The sequence below is a fragment of the Lampetra planeri genome, chromosome 35, assembly GCF_965212315.1.
Source record: "Lampetra planeri chromosome 35, kcLamPlan1.2.h2, whole genome shotgun sequence".
NCBI classification, from domain to species: Eukaryota; Metazoa; Chordata; class Hyperoartia; order Petromyzontiformes; family Petromyzontidae; genus Lampetra; species Lampetra planeri.
This window is the reverse complement of record NC_136141.1, coordinates 9,497,588-9,522,389: the sequence shown is the minus strand read 5'-3', so window position 1 is coordinate 9,522,389 and position 24,802 is coordinate 9,497,588. Positions and strand designations below refer to the sequence as shown.

Here is a 24,802-nt window from a genome sequence, read left to right as displayed (position 1 = left end):
GGGAAATTGAGGTGTAGGTCCATAGGGCGTTCAGCCGTTTCAATAGGGGCAACAAAAATGTGTGGTCCATTTGTTTGTATCCCTTGTGATGGGACTTTGTTGGATTAACGTTGAGATGTATAAGGGCACGGGGTGACTAATCAATAAGGTTGGTCCGCAATAAGGTGACTAATCGATAAGGCCTGAATTGGTCTGTAATAAGGTAGTCACCGATAAGGGATTGACTGACAAGTATGATTCAAATACCCGAGAGAAAAATAAGTAATAATTAAAATACTTTTTTTTAAACGCGCTTTAATGAAATGTACCGTACGAGTAATGGAAAAACACCCCACGACTCTAGGAAGTGACCCCGAAGCTTGCCACAATGTAAGAGGCCGTGGTGATTTACAGCCAACGTCAGTTGAGCGTGGACAATTAGACCCAAGCTGAAATAATTTTTTAAAATATATATTTATTTTTAATGATATAATGTAGTATTGTAACCAGTAAAATTGAGTTGCATTTTATTACACGCTTTTTTTTATTATTACCATAATAAAAAACCCCAACTTAGTCAAACACGGCTCATAGTTGGGTGAACCAAAGGTTATTTTAAGGGATTTCAGAAGTAGCTCTGTGGTGTCCGCTTCCGCACATTTCCCCGAAATCTGAAGCGATCCAAACATGGTCGACGTAATCGAATCTAAGAGTCGAATCGCTTGCGACAATCGCCACGATTCTCGATATCGCGACAAAAAAAGGCGGGAAACGTTGGGTTTGTGGTGTCGCCGTGGAGCCGCGGCTCTCTCGAGATAGACAATCAGCCCTCGCTTCTCCCTCAGGGAAGCCGTGCGAGGAAAGTCTCCACTGCTAGCGTGGAGGTGGTGGTGGAGAATGGCGGCGATGAGGAGACGGCACCACGACGCCTGGGCCGCGGACAACCGAAGCGGCGTGCTCCGAACCCGGGTATGGACCGCGCGCTCGAGACCTGCCGCCTCATAGCGACGAGGGGGGGGGGGGGAAATCATCGCCATCGTCGTCGTTCACCAGCCGTGGTCTACCCACTGCTGGATCAAGGGCTGCTTCGGTACGATTCGCGCTTCGCTCGGATCGATTCTTGAATCGGGAAAAGATTTGATAAGCGATTCGATCCACCCGTTGTGTGCAAGAGTTGAGCGTCTTTGTGTCTCGCTCCGTCACCTCCTGGTGGGGCTGGCGGGCAATGGGAATTTAATTCCCTCGTTGAGTCATTCCGCGTGGGTTGCGTTATCGTAGGTGGCACAAGGGGCCGTCCATAAATGACGTCACGCACCTGGGGGGGGGGGGGGGTCAGACATTTGTGACAGGGGTGGGGGGGACATGCGCAACTTTAAATAAATATAGACAACCTTCTTCTTGGTTCTTTCGGTAAAGTCACGTAGAATGGAAATAATAAAATAATAAAAATAAAACATAATAAAATAATTCTCACGACGTTTCGGCCACAACGCAAGCAGCCGTCCTCAGGTGAAGACCAGGTCTGTCGGGGAGACAGCGTCTGAATGAAAGACCACCACGCTTGGAGCGTATATTTAAGCTGGGTTGGAAGGGGGGGAAGGGCGCCTTGACAAAATAATTTGCATATCAAGAGAAATTTAGCATATTCATGGGAAATGCAGCTATGTGATTAGTACTAGTTATGCCCGTGCATTATGCTGCTAATCCTGCATAATGCACGGGCATTATGCAGGATTAGCAGCAGGGGGGGTCTGACTTTTTGTGACGCCGTGTGACGATGGGGGGGGGGGGTCAAAAATCGTCCAAAATCGCGTGACGTCATTTATGGACGGCCCCAGAGAGATGGGAATACTGGGATGTGGCGTGCCGGGTTTGAGGAGATTTTCCCCGTGTGTGCAGTATACGACTCGCACACATTTAACAAATAAATAACCTAAACGCATTCGTCAAGTACAAAAAAACTGGCCTTAAATTATATAGAAGAAAAAATCTACAACAGGCGACGTTTCGGGCAATGGCTCCTCTTCACAGCGCACGAAACATGCTCACTCCACGTTTATATTGGCTACTATATATCTAATTTGCAGTCTAATTACCCTCGGGTCGATTAGCATCAATATGCAATAGCGTGTAACAGTACGGTAATTGTAATACAATTGTATTCACCTCAAAAATATTCTACCCCTACTGGGAAAACTTGACAGGACCCTGTTGAAAAGGGCATTGTGACTACCGGCTAAACAAGCGTGGTAATACGAATACAATGAAACGCCCGGACTATGCACGTTGCCTGTAACCCAGCGCTGTGGAGACAGCCAGGGTTGGTGGATCACACACGGATCTTGTGAAGCTCCCTTCCCGTGGGCGTGGAGGAGGTGCCCGTGCCCTGGCGTGCCGCGAGAAGGCGGTACAGCAAGTAGTGGACTTTTTTAGTAGTGGACTCCCATCTGTTCCACCTGGTACGGGATAGAGTGTTGCTCCCTCGCATGTGTGCGTGGTTTTTCTCCGGGTGCCCCGGTTTCCTCCCACACGCGTGTACACTCAATTGTGTCGAAATATCTTAATGCAAAGAGGACTGCAGAGCTTGGACAATTGAACCTTATGGCGGGACCCCGGGGTCACATAAGCCCCCGGCTCTCGCATAAACTGCGTTGCGACTTCATTTTATGACTGTTGAAGGCGAACGATACGGAAATCTATTCCTCTCGACGAGTTATACATGATGCGCTAATCAAAGTTTCAAAGTTTTGTTTCTTCTGCGCATTCGTCCTCGCCGCTGCGCTTGGACGACACGACAACAGAACGATCCGCACCAGGTGGGTCGCTACGAGCGGTGGAATGGAGTCGCCAAAAATGAATTAATTACGATTTTGGCTTCCGTTTATTCGGAACCCCGGGGTCCCAACATAAGGTTCAATTGTCGGTAGAGCTGACTCGCAGCGCGGCTGCTGCCTTCCTGCTTGTCCGCGCCTCCGAGTCGTTCTCTCGTCGAGCGTACGCTGTGCGGCGTGTTACGCGTCGACATCGCGATGCTGTACTATGGGAACCTCATTTGCCAGTAAAAATATGATAATTGGTTCTTTACCCTTCTATCTGGCAACAAAACTGACACCTTTTTACAAGGAGTCATGTTTGAATAGACCGCAATACCTGCAGTCATAATACAAACAAAAGAACATAACTCTGATAATGTGCACTGTCCTTGCCAGATAGAAGGGTAAAGAACCAATTATCATATTTTTACTGGCAAATGAGGTTCCCATAGTGTAGATGCTTGCCCCGAGCTCTCATACTCTGATGGTGCATTGTCGTTGAGTTGTGCGCCTTTTGGCGTCATCTGGTCCAACCCATGTGAGACTAGGCTCTAAGGAAAGCTGTCTCGGGTGTGGACCAATCAACTTCAAGGACAGTGCACATTATCAGAGTTATGTTCTTTTGTTTGTATTATGACTGCAGGTATTGCGGTCTATTCAAACATGACTCCTTGTAAAAAGGTGTCAGTTTTGTTGCCAGATAGAAGGGTAAAGAACCAATTATCGCGATGCTGCTTGCGACATTTGCATTGCGGCTGCTCTCTCTCGTGACAGATGGCGCTGACCGCTTCTCCTCCACCTGGTGGGCACATCGACCTGGGCCCTCACTGCTCCACGTTCACTCACGCACTGCAGCAGATACGAGGCAAGGCGACGTTCGCTTTGTACACTCGTGGGTAGGCCACAGCACATTCATCACAGTCGTGGTGAGTGTGGAAGCAAACTGAAACGCAATTTGGATCACGTGAAAGGCCACGTATTTTTTTTTTTTATAAAAGTGTAAGGGATTGTCAGGGGAATGATTTCCAGCAAAAGGAGGGGGAGTGGGACGGTGACAGGGGAAGAGGGAGGAGCAAGCGAGGAGATATAAGAGAGAGAACGGGCGGGAAGAAGGGAGATTTAGCGGGAACGAGATTGAGAAGGCGGGGGGACGAGTGTTGACTGAAGGAAGGAATAAAAGACGAACCCCCTGCAACCTTGTGTTGGCTCTCCTTTACAAAAGCGTAAAATTGCAATGGTGAGTAGGTTTGCTTGGTTCTAGATTTGAAGTTTTCGTGACTGCAAGGATCCATACTCTTTGGTTCTTTCGGTAAAGTCACGTAGGTAAAAAATAAATAAATATAAATATAAAACATTTAAATAAAAAATAAATATAAGTAAATTAAATCACGACTTTTAGATTGCAACACAAGCAATCATCATCAGGTGTAAAAATCACAGCTAGAAAACTAAACATCACAGCTAGGCACCTCTGTGCCTAGAAATGAAATCCTAAGAAGGCTGGCTGAACAAGACTCTAATAATCATTTCATTAACCGATTATACCCTTTTGACTGAATGTGGTACAACTCGAGTACAGGTATTCGAAGCGTCAACGTGATTCTTTTGTGCTGTGGGGTGCACTTTCGCGCCTGTGTTAATGTTTGTCGCACCCACCCCCAGGTCTCCCTGCCACTTTGGCCACGCTGCCAGTGGAACTTGACGTCTGCTTCAACGCGGTATGTCTCTCTTCTTGTGCCGCACCCTTCTCCACCGAGGCCGATGAGGTGATCAGCCGGACACTCTCAAGAGGTAAACCATTCACCTTTTTGCTGGATCATTCACGGTTACGTGCAGTGGGGGGTGAAAGCAACACACCGCATCTCAGGTTTTCCGGCTCTAGGTATCGCTTTCAGATTACGAGGTAACTTCCATTGGTGGGATGTATGTCGTGTCTCGGTATAACAGGTCTGATCTTCATGTACGCACACACTGCACATGTTATATGAAGCTGAAAAACACGGATATAAAGCAGTTGCCTCCCCTAACCTGAACTATGAGCTTGTGTGAATGATGTACTGATTTAATGAGTAGCTGACAAGCCACGTGGTGCTTTGCCATTAAGCTAGTTTGCTCGCAGAGTAGTTTTCACATCCATGTGGGAATTTATGAAGGGAATTACCAAAGCGTTATATCTAAATTACCACAGTCATACCCGCTGCAGCCTTCGTCCGCTTTCGTCAGCCGTTAGGCCCACGGTCCCTGCCTGTTCTGTCGTTAAGGACTTCTTGGATCGCTTTTAGTCTGGAACCTCCCCCTTTGACCTTGCCGCCATGGGGTGGTGACCCTACCAGGAGCACGAGGCTCCTGACAGCTTCGCTCTCGGGATCATAGGAACACGCAAACCTCTCCACCACAATAAGGTGGCGATCCTCGGAGAGGACCCATCGATAGCGGTGTAATGATTTCATCCTTCCAGCAATTCCACAAATTGTTGTGATTCACTTTCACTATTTGATTTCCTAATTCTTTTTTAACCCTGTGTTGAATGCAATGGCCACTGGTGCTTGCAGGGGTCACGTGTACCCATGACAACATACACATCGACTCTTACCACGTGTGATTTGCGGTTCATGTGGCGCACAGTCCTGCAGGTGTCCTGCGCGAGGGTTGAGGCAGCGTTTGAGGTGGACGAATGGTCGGCCGCAATGAATTGGGCAGCGGACGGGGAGGCAGCACGGGGTCTGGGCCAGCTGCTCACCCTGCAGGCCTTTCTCTGGCTGCTCCGACAGGAGGTGGAGAGGGCAACTTCTCTGCTGTCGCTTACCAAGAAGGTCGGAGTGGAACGTTTGAGTGTGGATATTATGGGATGACGAGAGCGTTGTCACGACGATGCAGTTAGAAGTAAAAAAAAGGCTGTGATAAATTACGGTACATTTTAGGGCATATCATTGCTGGCATTCATCATCGGCGGAAGTTGATGCGCAGTTTTTTTTTATTGTGAAACATATTTACCCAAATCTAGACAAATTTGATCTTTGGACCCTCTAGTGGACAACTGGGGATGCTAGCTTCCAATCAGGTCACATACAAAAGTCACGTGACTACCTGGGGTTGTGTGCTCTGCAGAATAGTGATTGTTGACACTTTTCACTGAACTGTTTTCATAGGCCAGACATAACTCCATCACTCGATGCCTTTACCGTGTAAATTTACCAAAGTTGTTCACAGTAAATGTGGTGCTGTTGATATCATCATCATCTATCATCATTAGGCATGTAGCAATGCAGCTCTTCAAATGTATTCTTATACACTTGACACATGCATCAGATTGCGTATGTGAGGATTGATTAATTATAATATATGCATATTATATGCAGATATATTTATACGTAGAGAGTCAACAGAATTGTGCAGAAGAAACAGAGCAATGGTATAACATTACAAATGAGACCATAAAAACTAGGTAAAATAATTGATACTGGAAATGAATCATTGCCGAAAATTGTGGCAACTCATCAAATCACTATATGGATGAACCGTTAAATGCCGAGTCGTCATGAATAGCATCATCATCATCATCAGCTTTTTAGATGCAATGTTGTGTCTGTTTCCATGTTGAACAGGCTGAGAGTATGGAAGGAGTCTCGGACAGTAACAATGTCTCAATGGAGTCACCCATGGCATGCATACCGAGTGGCCCTCTCCAATATCAGTCGTCTGGGGTCAGCCACACCATCCTGGACCCCGAGAGCATAACTCAGGCTCTGTCAACTTGGGAGGCTCTCATGAAAGGTTCGAGTGACTTGTGTATCGAGTGGTATTCAATGGCGAGACTAGTGACATGGATGCTTGTGCACTGCATTCGATTTCACGGGTCTTGGGTTTGATCTTATTCGTATGAGTAAATCGTTCGTTCGTTCTCAATCCGCTTGTCCTGGTGAGAGTCGCGGTGGCGGCATATTGAGTCGGACGGTCCAGACCTGGAAATTGATATCTGAATCCATAGACACCCCAGCAGTGTGTGTGTGTGTGAAGAGGGCAGTACCCTCAAGCACTCCTAGGGAGGGAGTGAGGATTTGAGAAATGGTTTGGGGAGGTGCAAATTAAGTCGCTAGTAACAGATTAAATAAAACCCCTCCAGTGTGAGTTCAATGCTTGGGGAGGGGTGTAATTTTTGGAGCGGTCCTGGGTGCACGAATACTCCTGAATCCCACTATCTGAACTTATACCCACGATCCGAATTTATCCTGGGCCTCCTCTACTTGGCCGGCATTGTGATATTGTAATACATGCCAGGCTTGATAGGTATTTGAGCATTTGCTTCAATCATCTGTTATGGGTTATCAGTCCATCTTGATGTGATTTGGGTTGGTTAGAGATATGTATGTTTGTGCATCACTGTTGTAATTCAATTCCCACTGAGATGTATCTGTTTTGAAAGGGAGACTAAACTAGTTATAAAACGAGTTTGTTACAGCTTTTTTTTAGTTGTTGGAACCAATTTATATATGAGCTTATACAATAGCGTAGATTTATTTGATGCTATATCATAGGCTCACAGCAAAATCCAAATTGAAAATATACAAATTGCAAAACCTTAATTCTTACGCCTCTGATTAGCGTGATTGGCGGTGTACAGTATGAAAGAAGTTCAACATATATACGTGCATTTTGAGCGTAAAAATTTCATTCGAATGGCAAATCTGCACAGCCATGCATAACTGTGCCAAACATTGACCTGTGCTGTAGGCAATGCGCTCTGTGTCGAGGGCAAGTGGCTGGACGCTTTGGACATTCTCGAGGGAGTTTCCCAGCGCTGCACGTCCCGCCGATTCCAGGCCCTGGTGCAGAACCTCATGGCTCGCTGCTTTCATTCCCTCGTGAGTGATGCCCAGGCCCTGTCTAGGCGGCTACTATCGCACTTTGTAGATTAGCGCTGGTAAATCAGCTATTCATAATTAATCAACGTTTTTGGGTTAGATCGCGTTATTTATAAATGTGTCGCAACCCTCCACCACCCGACACGGCCAATCAGTAAAAAAGTGTCACGTTGACAAAAGACAAATAGTTCACTGCTTTAGCCCACCGGTGTGTTGAAGCGTGAAACCACAACATTTAAAATTTTTGAGGACGACGTTTCGCTGGTAATTGCATCCAGCATCATCGGGCAATTCGCCAGAATGGTGAGGCTCTGCTCTTGCTCCCGGTCTTAAATAGAGCAGCAGCAGCAGGGTGACGTCATCATTTTAGTCATCAGGTGCAATGATTTGAGGCGGAGGGGGAGTATTGTAATTATATACTAGATTAGTAATCAGGCAATTGTTACGATGTGAGTTGTAGATTAGTAATCAGTTGTAATGTGTGTTATTGTAATTATATGAAACCACAACATTTTAAATTATAAATTTTAAATGTTGTGGTTTCACGCTTCAACACACCGGTGGGCTAAAGTAGTGAACTATTTGTCTTTTGTCAACGTGACACATTTTTGCTAATTGGCGGTGTCGGGTGGTGGAGGGTTGCGACACATTTATAAATAACGCGATCTAACCCAAAAACTTTATGATGAATAATATTGGTCGCGAAAGCCTACGTCTTAAACTAAATCAGCTATATTTACTAATGTAAACTAAAACTATTAAATATTTTAATGTTGCCATTTTAGGCCCATTGGGCTATATAATAAAATAAAATAGTAAGTAGTAAATAGTACTCCCAGTTGAGCTGTGTTCACTGTTATACCTCTCGAGAGGTAAAACCGTGAACAAAACAGAGTGAAGGAAAGACAAAAACGGCGGGAATGAAACGCAAGAGCGACAGGACGACACGGAGATACGCAGAGCTACAAATCTCGCACCGCCTACTGGGCGTGAGCGTGCACTGCAGATCTAGCTGCTGAAAGAAGTTGTGTGGATGCAATGTTATTGTTTCGCTGACCTGATGCGGCTTTAATGCAAAATCCAGCTAGCTGGGGTTCTACTCTACGTTGTAATTGGCTATTGTCAACCTTGCAGCTTGTACAGTAATAGAAAGCAATTGATTCTTGAATTGAATCGCGACCAGAAATTGTGACATTTTATCGAAAGGCAGGTGAGTGAATTGTTACTGCATGATATCTACCATATGCTCTGTTAAGCATTGCAAAGTTTTTGTTCTGCATTACTTTATGGCCTAAATATGCTTGGTTTAAGGTCAAATACTACCATCTGTGACTGTAGCCCATGCATAGCCGATGAATGTTCTTCTAGCGAAAATATAAACTTTTACATTCTAAAATACTTCATCGCCTTGACATCTGCCCACCTTGGTATTTACATTGTGTGTCGTGCCGAAGGTGCCGAGGCCTTTCGCATTATACGTGTGATTTGTGGCCTACCCCGCAGGGAAAAGTGAATCTGGCCATGGTGCTTTACAGACGTTGCGTGGAGACGGATGCACGCCATCTGTCGGCGATCTACGGGCTCTCCCTGCTCTTTCGTCAGCTCGGAAGGGCGAGCGCAGAGCTCCAGGCACTGGGTCTGCTCTCTAGCGTAAGCACCGCTTGCCGCTCTGGGGGCTTCCACCTCCATCTGTGGCCTGCAACTGTATCACCCAACACATTCCTGCGGAGGGAGCTGGTAGGAACGTTGGGTTGCTCGATCAATGGCCAGGGTCAACGGCGGCGTGGTGTATTCCGCAAATATGGCCGACTGAGGGCGGGCACAAGCCGGCGTGAGTAGGTTACACGTTGAGTTTTATAAGGGCACCACGGGGTGATCAGCACCTCCCCACCCAGCCCCAACCCTCCCCACCCAGCCCCACCCCACCCTCCCCTCTCCACCCAGCCCCACTCCTCTCATTTTTGGATGCACGACGGACGGACGGACACAATAATCCCCTGTGGGCTGGTGTAACCAGGAGGTTCCTACCAGTATAAGTGGTATGTTGAACTTCTGTCGCACCGTACGTAGCCAACCGTGCTCATCGTAGGTGCGGGGGAAGGACAACAAACTAAACGCAAAAAGCAGTAAACAGAAAGTTTTCAATCTAGATTTCAAAGTGCATAGCTCCCAATGGCTTCCGAATACCACGTGATGATGATGTTCACTATCATCCACCGTCATCATTGCCATGCGAGGTGGCAACGATCTAGCAACGTTGATGCAGGGTGGGTAAGTCATGCAGTGTTGTAATTACGATGTGTATCTCACACCCAGCCTCGGTATACGAAAGCGGTGTCGTGACAGCAGCACAGCAAGCATGCTTCAGGCAAGCTACGGTCATGAATTCTGCCGACATCATCGTGTTCCTGAGGCAGCAAGGGTGGCCGCCGGCAGTCTTTGAGTTGTCTGGGATAGTGTCCCGTGGTCTAGCTCCTTCAGCTCTTGCTGGCGGGGGGAGGGGTGGCAGCCACGGGGGCACTTCCAGGCCAGGCTTGATCCCGCCCCGTTCTAAATACAGATAGTCCCCGAGTTACGATGGTCCGACTTACGATATTTCGATCTTACGATGGCGATAGCGATACGACAAAATTGTAAAATATTAAAAAATTTTGCTCGGCAGTCAAACGCAGCAGCGTACGAGGTGCGATGCTGTACGTTGGGATGCTGCTGGGATGTACGCATCTCCCGCCTTGTGTGATGCAGATAGGATTGTTTCCTGAAAAATACTTTCTATTAAATTGCAGTTCATATAGGTAGGCTCAGAATTTACCTCGGTTTTTTTACTTTACATTTTACTGTGCAATACAGTATTGTAATTAATACATACATACAGTATATAGTTTATACAGTACGGTACTGTAAATTGCTAAATTTTGCTAAATTATCACCATTCTTTAAGACTCCTGGGTAGGCTAAGCCATCTTCGACTTACGATATTTTTGACTTACGATGGGGTCGTCGTAACGCATCTCCATCATAAGTAGAGAACTACCTGTACACGTACGGTCTGTCTTAATCTGGTGAGTCTATTCAGTTCACAGTTACCTGTAAGGATCACAAATACGCCCTGGGGTCTGACTCTTTGGTGCAGCCAATGAACGCTAGCTAAGAATCTTAAATGAGCCTCAGTTTGGCTGCTTGAGTCTTGAGATTGCGTTAATTGATAATACTTCTAACCACACATTCATTGGCCCGAGCATTCCCATTGAATCTAAGTAGACCAATATGTACATACATTTGGCTATGTGAGTATTACGTATTTTATTGAGTCATGTCCTCAATATTATAATTAATTGGCATAATAAATATATAATTACATAATGAAGCATATTGTCATTTTTTGTATTTTAATAATACTTTCATTACTCCTTTCAATATATAGTCTTCACAAGCAGAGTTTGTTCCTGTCTTTGATATTCATCATAAAAGTTAAGTACTTTATACATCATAAAAATGTACTACTCTATACAATAAAAAAACACACTGGCCATATAAATGTCTTTACAGTATCTTCTTGGTTCTTTCGGTAAAGTCACGTAGAAGGGAAGTAATAAAATAATAAAAATAAAACATAATAAAACAATTCTCACGACGTTTCGGCCACAACGCAAGCAGCCGTCCTCAGGCGAAGAATGAGAACATTATCAAGCTAGGAGCTTATATAGGTGTAGCGAGGAGGAGCGCCTTAACAAAAGAATGTGCATATGAAGAGGAATTTAGCATACCAATGGGCAATGCATAGGAGGTGGGCGGAGGGGTTTCAAAGTCGCATTATGCCCATGCATTATGCAGGATCAACAGCACCACGGGGGGGCGCAAGGAACAGCGTTAATAAAGGAAAGGAATGTTAGTGATATGTAGCTGCATTTGCCAAACAACCACGTAGAAAACCAAAGTGAAAACTACATAAAAAACTAAAATATAAACTGATACTTACTATACTCTACAATAAGCTGAGTTACTAACAACAAATAATAAATTACAATTCTACGTCGTAAGAAGTATATAATATACTTCCATCTAAACTTTATTCTCTTAGCATATACAGTACTATATACTGCCATAGATAAACCCAACATTAAATTATATACTGTATTGCTGTAAACCACCCTATACTTTATACATTTTAATATAACACTATGTATTATTTAACTCACCCTAATGTGTATCGAAATGGTTTATTACGTCCTTCCAATGATTGCTAAGCCTGAATCCATCTTCTCGGTTAAAATTGTCTCTGTGTTTGTATATGTGGATCGCCTCATGAACGAATCTCTCATGATAGCCAGATGGCTTGCAGAGAACCTCCGTCTTGGAGAAGTCAATGTCATGTGAGCCCACTGAGTTGTAACAGTGGTCTGCCACGGCTGAGGTGTTTGTCCTACCGTGTTTTAGATCAGCTTTATGTTCACGAATGCGGTCTGAGACGTGTCGTTTGGTTTCCCCAATGTAACTGCTACCACAGAGGCAACTTAGTTTGTAGACGCCAGGGTACTGTATGTCTGGAATCACATCTTTTACAGACGGTACCAGATCACGGATTTTATGTACTGTGTTGAATCGGACCTGGATCTTGTGTTTAATCAGGATTTTGGAGATCTTTTTTGTGACCCCAGCAATGTAGGGTAAGGTGATGGTCTTGAAAGGCTCCTCAACAGGATCTTTCTTGATGGTTGGAGTGATGGCTTTGCGGATTGTGTAGTCGGAGTAACCATTAGCTTTAAGAGCTTGGCGTACGTGTTTGAGTTCACTGGAAATGTGTTCATGGTCGGAGATGCATTGGGCTCTATGATATAGAGTCTTGATGAGGGAATTCTTCTGGGATGGATGGTGGTGGGAATCCGGTTTTAGATAAGCATCCGTGTGGGTGGCTTTCCTGTAGACAGAGTGGCTCATTGAACCATCAGGTCTCCTTTTGATTAGGACATCCAAAAAGGGTAGCTTGCCATCATTTTCGACTTCCATGGTGAATCTGATGGCTGGGTGTATGGAATTGATGTGGTCGAGAAATTGGTCTAGAGCAGGCCGGCCATGTGGCCAGATGACAAAAGTGTCGTCTACGTATCTCTTCCATAAGGTCGGGCGTAGAGTGGCAGTCTGGATGGCGTCCGTCTCAAATTTCTCCATGAAGATGTTGGCTACAACCGGAGATAGGGGGGAGCCCATTGGGGTGCCCTCAATTTGCTTGTAGAAGGTTCCATTCCAGGTGAAGTATGTATTGGTTAAGCAGTGTCTCACCAGGGGGGGTACCCCAGCATTTAGTCCTTGATGAACCAAGTCTTCAATGATTGCGATGGTGTCAGGCACAGGCACCTTGGTGAACAAGGAAACCACATCAAAACTGACAAGCAGGTCGTCTGGGGACAGGGCAATCCCCTTGATTGTCGATACCAGGTCAGTAGAGTTTAGTACTGCAGAGGTGGTTTTTCCAGTGAAAGGCCGTAGGATTTCGGACAAAAAACGAGCCAGTTTGTAAGTGGGGGAGTTGATAGTAGAGACAATGGGACGAAGAGGTGTATCTTCTTTATGTATCTTTGGCAAGCCGTACAATCTTGGTGGCCTGGCTGCAGAAGGTTTCAACGAGAACTGTTTGGTCTGATCAATTAATGCGGTTGAAGCAGAGATGATGTTGTTGGTTTTGGAGACGAGGCTGTTGGTGGGGTCTCTTTTGATGGTTCAATGAGCCACTCTGTCTACAGGAAAGCCACCCACACGGATGCTTATCTAAAACCGGATTCCCACCACCATCCATCCCAGAAGAATTCCCTCATCAAGACTCTATATCATAGAGCCCAATGCATCTCCGACCATGAACACATTTCCAGTGAACTCAAACACGTACGCCAAGCTCTTAAAGCTAATGGTTACTCCGACTACACAATCCGCAAAGCCATCACTCCAACCATCAAGAAAGATCCTGTTGAGGAGCCTTTCAAGACCATCACCTTACCCTACATTGCTGGGGTCACAAAAAAGATCTCCAAAATCCTGATTAAACACAAGATCCAGGTCCGATTCAACACAGTACATAAAATCCGTGATCTGGTACCGTCTGTAAAAGATGTGATTCCAGACATACAGTACCCTGGCGTCTACAAACTAAGTTGCCTCTGTGGTAGCAGTTACATTGGGGAAACCAAACGACACGTCTCAGACCGCATTCGTGAACATAAAGCTGATCTAAAACACGGTAGGACAAACACCTCAGCCGTGGCAGACCACTGTTACAACTCAGTGGGCTCACATGACATTGACTTCTCCAAGACGGAGGTTCTCTGCAAGCCATCTGGCTATCATGAGAGATTCGTTCATGAGGCGATCCACATATACAAACACAGAGACAATTTTAACCGAGAAGATGGATTCAGGCTTAGCAATCATTGGAAGGACGTAATAAACCATTTCGATACACATTAGGGTGAGTTAAATAATACATAGTGTTATATTAAAATGTATAAAGTATAGGGTGGTTTACAGCAATACAGTATATAATTTAATGTTGGGTTTATCTATGGCAGTATATAGTACTGTATATGCTAAGAGAATAAAGTTTAGATGGAAGTATATTATATACTTCTTACGACGTAGAATTGTAATTTATTATTTGTTGTTAGTAACTCAGCTTATTGTAGAGTATAGTAAGTATCAGTTTATATTTTAGTTTTTTATGTAGTTTTCACTTTGGTTTTCTACGTGGTTGTTTGGCAAATGCAGCTACATATCACTAACATTCCTTTCCTTTATTAACGCTGTTCCTTGCGCCCCCCCGTGGTGCTGTTGATCCTGCATAATGCATGGGCATAATGCGACTTTGAAACCCCTCCGCCCACCTCCTATGCATTGCCCATTGGTATGCTAAATTCCTCTTCATATGCACATTCTTTTGTTAAGGCGCTCCTCCTCGCTACACCTATATAAGCTCCTAGCTTGATAATGTTCTCATTCTTCGCCTGAGGACGGCTGCTTGCGTTGTGGCCGAAACGTCGTGAGAATTGTTTTATTATGTTTTATTTTTATTATTTTATTACTTCCCTTCTACGTGACTTTACCGAAAGAACCAAGAAGATGAATCCCTGCAGTCACGAAAGCTTTAAATCGAAAAGTCTTTACAGTACTTTGTATTCATTGATGAATGGAAATGTGCCTGTGGGTGACTTCATTAATTATTCACGGTTTACACACGTGGTGTTATTCATATTAATGAGCTTGGAGGTTGATTCTTAGGGCTGTTTATCATCTTCTTGTACACACTCGATGTCACTGTCTCACACCGGACTTGCTCAACATTTGGTTTAGTAGTAATAGGTTTTTACCCTTTTATCTGGCACCAAAACTGACACCTTTATACAAGGGATCATGTTTGCAATAACCACAACACTTGCAGTCGAAATGCAAACAAAAAGAGACTAGGCTCTAAGAAAAGCCGTCTCGGGTGTGGACCAATCAATTTCAAGGACAGTGCATATCATCAGAGTTGTCTATCTTTGTTTGAATTTCGACTGCAAGTGTTGTGGTTATTGCAAACACGATCCCTTGTATAAAGGTGTCAGTTTTGGTGCCAGATAAAAGGTTAAAAACCTATTACTATATCTTTATACTGGCAAAGGAGGTCTCATAATGTGAACAACATTTGGTTATTTATCTAATATGCTTGTTTACCCAGGACAGCCTGAAACTCACGACTCTGCCAAGTTTAATTTTCACATTGCATGTGAAACCAATCTCCTCACATGCTCACACATTGACCTTAGACATCAATTGTATACCTTTTAAAATTAAATCTGAAAACTATGTATGTATGTTGAACTTTTTCGATGTCTTTCCGACAGACCTGTTCACCTGGGGACGGCTGCTTGCGTTGTGGCCGAAACGTCGTGAGAATTGTATTTTATAATGTTTTATTTTTATTATTTTATTATTTCCCTTCTACATGACTTTACCGAAAGAACCAAGAAGATATGTTGAACTTCTTTCGCCCCGTACGTAGCCAACCATGCTAATCTGAGGTGCGGAACCAGGAGTGTGGTAACTCGGGTTGTGTGTGTGTGTGTGACATCGTGCGTGTGCGTGAACCAGGCGACAGGTTTCCAGGCTGTGGAGAATGAGGCCGAGGCGATGGGAGGAGACTCCGTGTATTTGTTGGGGCAGGGCCCAGAGGCGTTGCTCTGCCAGTCAGTTGTGCACGTTGCTGAGCGCCTGGAGCCCACTGGGGCACTCTACCTGCTGGCCAGCAGAAGCCGCCAGTTGCTCAGGCGAGTGCGCAAGCTATGCTTATTACTGTGTGAAAGTTCACGGTTATGGACGTATGTACGTTTAACTTTTTTCGCACCGTACGTGCTAATTGGCGGTGAGGTGCAAAGTGGTTTCCTCGTATAAAACCATAAACTTCGTTTTGGAATGCGGGTCACCTGGTGACTGATAAAAAATTATATCCTGAGGATTATCAAGCATAATTCTCAGTGGCAATAGGGTAAAAGGCTTCGAGAAGGGGTCGTGGTTTATACTTGAGCGATATGATAATGGTTTTTCTATAATTCAGTGTCGATAACGCTGATAAAGTATTGTCAAACTGCAATTATATACCACTGACAATTGTATACCGATTCTTATATTCAGCACACACATATCATAGTAAATGGTAAATAAATGAATGTGGAATAATATTTGACAGTGTAAGATTCCAGCCAGGTTCATTCGTACAATGTATTATGCCACGTGTAAACATTAAGTACAATTTCATAACTTTGGAAGCATTGCCTCATGCGCGGCATTCTGGTACGATTACGTGAATGTACATCGTATGTGGGTTCTCGCCAGGTGAAATAGTCTTGGAATGAACATTGATGTTTGTGGTTAATCACAGGCCAAAGAGGGCATGCACACTTTTCTGTTGTGCAAATAGCTGTGATAAACTCATCTAATAGATCTCACTGTGTCGTGCAGCTGCATCCAGCACAGGTAACAGCGTGCTCGAATTATCTTTGATAAGACTAGGAGGCAAATTTAAGTTATATGTGGTACATTGATTTACTTGAACTTTGGCCACGAAAGGCATCAACCCTTCGACATGAATTACGTAAGCTTTTAATTATTTTTGCAGACTACTGACCGAAGCAACGACGGCTAGTGTGGCAAAATGTGCGCTGGCTGTAATGAGGTTCTCAGTAACGGCACCTTCCACAGGAGTTGAACCACTCACAAGGGGCTCTTCGTCTTTGTGATTGGTGTAGGTTGGAGGAAGCGGTAGAACGATATGAAGAGTTATTGGCCCTGCTGTCAGATTCTGCTGCTGTGCAGGTATAAGTATCTTAATTTTCTCTTGTTTACCAGACGTCCAATGCAACATGTTGAATTTGTATTTTTGGTTCTTTCGGTAAAGTCACGTAGAAGGGAAATAATAAAATAATACAAATATAAAACAATAAAAATTCTATTTTTATATTTATATTATTTTATTATTTCCCTTCTACGTGACTTTACCGAAAGAACCAAGAATATGAATCCCTGCAGTCACGAAAGCTTTAAATCAAAATGTTGAATTTGATTTTTAACCATCGGCTAATTTTTCCTCAATTTTAAATTACCCTTTCAACTGTATAGCTGAGACTGCACAACATGTTTCTTCCCTTTACGATGTTTCTTAACATGACCAGTGTTTAACTTGTCAACCCTTTTAGGTAGAAGACGTAGGCCTGACCGTTCCTAGGATCCCTGCATTGTACCTTGAACTAGCCTCTACCTTTCTGCATCTGAGGAAACACGACAGAGTTATTGCAATTTGTGATGATGTAATCAGCAAAACCAGCTGCACTATCCCGCAAAAGCTGGTTCTGGATATGAGGAGAAACTCCGCAGAAATGGGGCTCCATGTTGCCCATTTGAACCCTTCCCGGGAGGCAGAAGACCCCGTCCTTTCAGATTTTTTCAGAGATTCACCCGGAGGTGAACATTCAAGCTACCTACAAACAGTCACTTGGGACATCGGCAACAGTCGTGCAGATTTGAAGCAGGTGAGAACTTGGAATATGTTTGCCTTTTGTTTATAGAACGACCAAAGCTTAGATGTTGAATGCATTTCAAAAAAACGATGCCCCCTAAATAACTATATAAGCATGCAAAATATTGCAATTATTTCTAGCACAGAAACCGATATCATTTTTTTTATGTTATAAAATAAAAGTTTGCTGGCTGGATTCCAGCCTGGCTGGCCGGCACGTGGTTAGGTGCCCGTGCGTGGCGGTAGTGATGTCACCGTGTACATTTGCGTGATCATGTGACCCACACCCCACAGCGTTGAGCCAGGTTAGTTCGTCGCGCTTACATCACGCCTCCCCCACTGACCCTGCACCATGGCCATTTGTCGAACGATCATATCAAATACTATATTAGGCAAAAGTTTTGCTCGCTGGCTGGCTGCCTAGAGGGTTGGATGGAAACGTTCAAAGGACGTGCGGGTTGCTATTCTTGTAAAAAATAAAACGTTTAAAAGTTATGCTCAAAGATTAAAAAAGTTAAATAACGCGAAACACAAAAACAACCATTGTAACAACCCCAACAAGACTCGCAGAGAATCCCAATAGCAATTTAGCGACGACGTATTATTTCTTTAATTTCAGGATTTGGGCGAAGCGCGGTCGCGTGGGCAGTTGTCCGGGCGTTGGGCCGAGTTTGGCTGGCTCTGGGGCCACGAGCGGACAGCGTTGCCCGCGGGAGGAGGCGCCCGCTTCAGCACGGGGAGCCGCCGCGTGCGGGAGAGTCTGCACGCCGCCCTGTGGACGGTGTCTGCGCGGGTCCTGCGCGCCGCCGCGCTGCTCGAGCTCGGCAAGGCGGACGAGGCCCTCCGGGAACTCGACAGGTGTTGGTGGTCGTCGTGTGGCGCGGCTTGCTTGCTTGCATTGTTTCTATCGCGTCGTCGTCGAGAGGTTACCGACAGAAGATAGGCGATTGTCGGCGACTGTCGTGAAAGGCAACCGCCGTTACTGGAGCAATATAGACCGTCTCTTTCCATATACGTACCTAGATTAACACGCTTGCTGCCGTATATTTGTTTGCATCCTTGTTTCTTTGTGTTCCACAGCCTAAGGAGGAGCACGTAATGCATTTTGTTAATTGCCAGAGGGAAACTACAGACATGAGTGGATGGGGATACCTCGCGGTTCGTTTCTATAAGCCAATTAGGCTGACAGTAAGCTTACAAGCAGAGTTGAAAGGTGGGAGCAGCCAAGCAAATTGTGAGAGATCAGCCGTGATGAATGCCTGATGTTGAATTCCGTTAATGGATTGTCTTTCATTATCCGTATTTGTTGCTGGTTTCCTCGCTAGCCTGTGGGTTTTTGTGCGTTAAAATCCTCCGTCTCTTCACATGCATGCTTGTGCGTTCTCAGGTCGACCGATGAACTCTTCAAAGTTATCGTCATTCCTAGCAACAAAGGTACGCTTCATATTGCGTAGTACGTGCATCTAGCCAGGCTAATACAGCCCAAAGTTAAGCTCGCTGCATTGACTCGATGGATTGGCGGTGTGGGGCATTTCCGCGAGCATGCAGAGGCCGTGCTCTGTCTGGCAGTAGCTAATGGATCAAGAGTACATGTAGAGAGAGCTCCACCAGCTGCGAGTGGTCACCGACATGTGAATGGTATTCTAGATTTGAAGTTTTCGTGACTGCAAGGATTCATACTCTTTGGTTTTTTCGGTAAAGTCACGTAGGTAAAAAAATATTTTTTTATTTGTTTTTTTTTTACCTACGTGACTTTACCGAAAAAACTAAAGAGTATGTGAATGGTACCCTCCGAAAATGACGTTGGACTGCCCTGTAGTTGCCTCCTTTTAACACTTTTTTTTGCAATAGCACATCGGAGTGCTGTGTTGTCTTTGGTCGCACGATTGGGGTGTTATTAAACGCTATAATGTGATACGAAATTGTTACAACGAATTACTTGCGGACTCGGGAGAAAGTTTTGCGATATCAGTGGTTTTCACTATAACAGGTTTAATTACAATATGAACTGGGGCCTTTGGAAAACATTAATGCATCGCTGAGTATATATGCAAGTGTGCATTTGTACAGGTCTGGGAGTCATGCACAGGTACATGTTTATAGTATTCAATGTACTGTACAATGTAGTGTCTAGTGAATACTGTAATAAAACAACGATGATTGGATATTTGACAGCCCGTACGATAGTTAAACTCGTGGCCGCTGATGAAACGCGATCGCTGTGTGAGGTATAAATCAACACGAGCAACGCATTCCTGCTGCAGTTACGTTCGTTGTAAACAGGGGATCGTGATGAGCGTGGGTCATTATAACGAGTTATTACGAGCTAGTTAACATCCTACGGTGGCGAGATGTTAACTATCTCGCCTGGTATATAGAAGGTCGTGGGTTCGATCCCAACCCTGGCACCTGTTGTATATTTGGAGTTTGCATTTTCTCCCCATGGTCGCTATGATTTTTCTCCAGATCCTCCGGTTTTTCCCTCCATATTTAGAATCATGCGTTTAGAGCGTTCAGATGCTATAAATGTCCACATGGCAAGCCATTTTGTTGAGGTATCAGTTGTGGCCAGGTCGCTTCTGAAAAAGAGCTGTGTAGTCTAATCTAAAAAATAGTTTAGTTTTTAATTTAATACTGCACACCAAAACCATTTACAAGGAAGGAACTGCTACGTTGAAATGTATTCCCGTTTAAATCTGTATCTTAGTCGGCTCCCCAACTACAAAGTGTCGTGACATCAGACTGCGAACGAAACAGGAACACATTTCCAGACGTCGGCTTGCACAGCTGATTTTTGTGTGTGGTTAACGGCGTTAGATGTCACTTGCTTACATATCGCATTTCGTGCAGATTGCTCCGTTCAGCGGGAGTTGCCACTCGAAGAGCTGGCACTGAATCTGCTCAAGAGCCTGGTGTTTGATGGCATCGCTGGATGCTTGGAGACCATGGGCAGGGACAAAGATGCATTGCAGTACTACCTGTGCAGCCTGCAGGCGAATCCTGGTGGGTCCCAACACCATTTACTCTTCCTTCCGATATTAGGAAGCCACTGAAGCAATGCACTGTCAAATCTAGATTGAAAACTCATTTCGGTTAAAACTGCGTTTTGCGTTTAGTTTGTTGTCCTTCCCCTGCACCTCCGATTAGCACGGTTAGTTACGTACGGTGTGAAAGAAGTTCAACATACATACGTACGAATGCTAACCATTTCTCCCCCTCCTAGGTCTATATTATTAACATCTACATACTCATGGCTTGTGGTCAAGTTCATATTATTGCGGTATACTTTGTTCCAATACAGTTTCTTTTTTCTCAGTCATCATAATGTAAAGTGTTCGGTCATTCCCACAATGCCATATCTCAGATATGTTCTCTACACAATCGCCATTGACACGGATGAATCCTGTTTGCTAAATTTCATTCCCACCAATCTCTCTCTAATTGTGATGGGTATGCCCATCGCAGGTAAGAGGAAATCTACTCCTGCATGTAGTTATCAAAACGGTGTCACACACATCTGTACTTTAACCACCAAAGTTATTTGATTGCATGCATGAAGTACAACAGCCTCAGTGTAAACACGCTTTAATCCAGAATTGGTTTGACTGTCTGGTGACATAAAAAATAACGCATAATTTAAAAAAATTCTGACCTGACCACCACATCTGAAGACCTCTATATGCCCTTGCAATGCCACATTTGGCACATATTGTATGTATGTACTGTCTGCGTGTGCGCGTGCGAACCGTCTGTGGGAGCGGTAGTGTAGCGGTTTGCGCGCTGCGCTACGAACCCGGCGGCCCGAATTTGATTTCCGCTCACGGCCAGCACCAGTGACGATTACGATTATCTGAACTGGTTCTGGGCCTCCCCTAGGTTGACTCGGCGTCAAATGAGGAAGTGGTGCGGTGTGTAAAACATCAGCACTAACGAGACAAAGGCGGCCAGATATGGTATTGGCTACCGACCCTCTCGTGTGCTGTGCCGGCCTTAATCGGTGCTCGCTAACAGCACTCGCCCCAACAGTGTTAAGGCTATACGGAGAATTTTTGTCCTAATAGTTGTTAGCAGGATGTGCTACGAACCCAGCGACCCGAATTCGATTCCTGCTCATGGCCAACACCAGTGACGATTATAATGAACCGGTTATGGGCCTCCTCTAAGTCGACTCAGCCTCAAATGAGTACCTGGTGTGATGTGTTAAACATTGCTACTGGAGAGACAAAGGCAGTCAAGTGTGGTGCCGGCCACCCACCCCCTCATGTGCCATGCCGGACTTCATAGGTGCTCTCTAAAAGCACTTGCCCCAACAGTCTGTTAAGGCTATATGGAGGATCTTTGTCTTTCCCGTCTGTGTTGCAGGTGGGGTGCACAGCATGTACGGCCTGGTGCGGCTACTGAACAAGCGGAACAGGAAGGGGGAAGCAGTCGCACACTGGCTGAGCTTTAGGGGCCTCTTGGATGGTGACATCAGGCAGATGAATTCCAAGGGACAAAGTCTCACGGCGATTCCTGACCTGTAAGCCAATTGTTTTATTTCTTCATGAGAATTTTATAACTCGAATTACTTATATTTTTGAACTTGTTGCAGTATTACTCCTTGCACGCATTCGCACATGAAGCCCTCTTGAAATGTATCACGATGTTCTGCTCGGGCGACTTAGCCACAGGATTTGTGTTGACTTTGCATGCTATTATGAATAATATTAATAAGTGCATAATACAGTTTTTTTGGGGTTAGATCGCTTAAATATATAAATGTGTTGTTAAACCCACCACCACCCTACACAGCCAATTAGTAAGGGTTGTCACGTAAACAGAACGTGGCAATTCGTTACTAGTACAGCACACCGGTGTGTTGGAGAGCCAAGCCACAACATTTACAATCTGAGTACGACGTTTCGCCAGTATTTACAACTAGCTTCATCAGGCGACAGCCACACCTTACTAATTGGCTGTGTCGGGTGGTGACGGGTTTAACGACACATTTATATTTACGCAATGTAACCCTAAAAACCTGTATTATGGATGATATTGGTCGCGAAAGCCTATGCAATAATAAGTTCATTGAACAAAATACTACGATTACTTTAGAAGCAGCTGATTGCACCTCTGAACAGGTCGCTTCAAATCCTTGTGCCTAACAAATGAGAGCGGTATTTAATGATTCTGGCAGTGGGCCATACAACTACGTGCCAGAGCAAGTGAAGGTGCCAAGTGAGGGAGAGCTGCTGGAGATGGACCGGGACTCCTTGCTGCACTGGGACGGCTACAGCTCGGAGGAGCAGAGAGTCCTACGCACGTTGGCTACTGGATTGTTGCCGTTGTCCAACTAAATGCAAGTTATTCTCTACTTCCTGCTGCTAGATAAGGGCATGGGAGCCCTTGAGCAGTGGGTCACGTGAGGTTTGTGTAAATATATACGATTGAATGAGAACGTAATTCTGGTATTACTGGACTGGCTGAACCGCGCTGATAAATAATAAAACAGCACGTAAGTGTCCGTACAGTTTAATGCCGCGTTCTTTAACATGATAAAAGCTCATTGACATTCGTTACAAGCAACACCTAGATATCTGTTCTTGCGATAACAAGTTGGGGCACATCAGCATTTGACTTAACCAGTGAGACATTTCAACTACAGCAGGGCGATTGAAGTCGTCATCTGTCTGAAATTCCACACCATTCCGATAGGGTTATGTAAACTCCCACCCCAATGGGCGGGGAGGGGCAACGGAGGGTAGTGAACAACCCAACCGCAGCACGAGCTTGTGCCAGCTACTGCTTTGCAGATAGGTATGCGAGTTAGCAATTTAATGTATTTAGATGATTTTGTTGCTATAAATGTCCACATGATAAGCCACTTTGTTGAGCTATCATTTGTGGCCTGGTTGCTTCTGAAAAATAAATTCATAGTTCAGTGGGCTTTACCTGGTAAGGTAAAAAAATTGTTTACTTTTATATTTTTTAAGCGATGTGTTTACCTTTCCTATATTCTGCACCCCTTTTGTGTTTTTTGTATCTTTGTGTTTGTAACGTTCTGACCCCGTGCCCCTACTGGACATCTGTGAGAAGAGCTTTATAGCTCATCAGATTCCTCCTGCAGTATAAATAAATATTCTGATTCTGATAACATGTGTCCATGTGTCTATGCTCACGTGTCTAAGCTCCTTGTCTTCACTCACTCGCCGTGACCAGCGTGGTGATGTTGAGTTAACCCAGATAACCTGCACCAGTGAATTTACAATTTACAAAAGGGCTGTCTATGTATATACGCTGTGAGTGACTGCATATGTTGTTCGTGACTGCTTGTGGGTGTATGTCCATGCACCTAGCCTGGCACGAGCGCCGTGGTAACGCCACCACCACCACTTGGTGGTTGTTGTATGTGTGTGTGCACGTGAGAAGTGACATCGGCGTTATGAACTGGGTGTCATTGTGGTTGTCTGTGGTTGTGTATGGCGACTCTTTGCTATTTCTCCAAAAAACACCACATCATGGTCGCTAAAGAATTATATCTGGTCAGTTCCCCTTGCAGCAAGGAGGATTACTTTAAATATGCTCTTAGCAGGCGTAGTATGCTTCAAGTTTCTTCAATGTTTTATTTTCCCTAGTGACAGTTTAATAGCGGAATGTTGCACTAGGAAACCATTTATAATAAGCAGCTGCTGGGAATTTCCAAAGGAAACATAATTTGGTAATTAAAAATATGACTAGCATGTGAGATGATTTAAAACTGGGTTTGAACACATTTTAATGGCTAAAGGTGCAAATATGTATTGTAAATCATTTATTTTAGAGGTTTTTTTCCCCTGAGGAAAGCCTCATTGAGTCTCATGACTTTTTCAGGAGGGGCCTCCCAAATTTTTGTTTGCAGTTGGGGGGGTGGGGGGCGATGATTGCTTTGTATATTCCAACTTATTTCCGGGTCATTTTTCAAATTCGCCAAATGTTCACCTTGACGCCGGCACACAAAGACCTAACCCTTGCAAATGACGTCACGGGATCTTTAACGTCCACTGCGAAGCAGATGGCACGTTTTTTTACGGTTAATACACCCGCCACATTAATAACCGGGGAGGCCTCTGGATTCGAACCGTGAACCTCTG

The 24,802-nt window shown here is 44.7% G+C and overlaps 2 protein-coding genes across 2 annotated transcripts in view; one reads left to right on the top strand and one right to left on the bottom strand.

Moving 5' to 3' along the window:
- Window positions 1-24,802, bottom strand: part of LOC144730373 (lysophosphatidic acid receptor 6-like) — a 63,329-nt gene that overhangs the window by 19,346 nt on the left and 19,181 nt on the right. The gene's annotated exons all lie outside the window — the stretch shown is intronic.
- Window positions 702-23,823, top strand: FANCG (FA complementation group G). The gene is made up of 15 exons (XM_078611144.1): window positions 702-948; window positions 3,567-3,657; window positions 4,455-4,583; window positions 5,418-5,605; window positions 6,398-6,566; window positions 7,524-7,654; window positions 9,158-9,304; window positions 15,773-15,948; window positions 16,927-16,993; window positions 17,374-17,706; window positions 18,313-18,551; window positions 19,081-19,127; window positions 20,544-20,696; window positions 22,056-22,212; window positions 22,870-23,823. Exons 1-15 carry the CDS (start codon window positions 877-879, stop codon window positions 23,027-23,029), a joined length of 2,259 nt encoding a protein of 752 aa, XP_078467270.1. The 5' UTR covers window positions 702-876; the 3' UTR covers window positions 23,030-23,823.

Excerpts from the sequence above, each read along its gene's own strand:
- FANCG (XM_078611144.1), top strand. The coding sequence starts at position 877 with ATGGCGGCGATGAGGAGACGGCACCACGACGCCTGGGCCGCGGACAAC. Across the intron at positions 9,305-15,772 it reads CACTGGGTCTGCTCTCTAGC|GCGACAGGTTTCCAGGCTGT; the intron begins GTAAGCACCGCT and ends TGCGTGAACCAG. Across the intron at positions 17,707-18,312 it reads GTCGTGCAGATTTGAAGCAG|GATTTGGGCGAAGCGCGGTC; the intron begins GTGAGAACTTGG and ends CTTTAATTTCAG.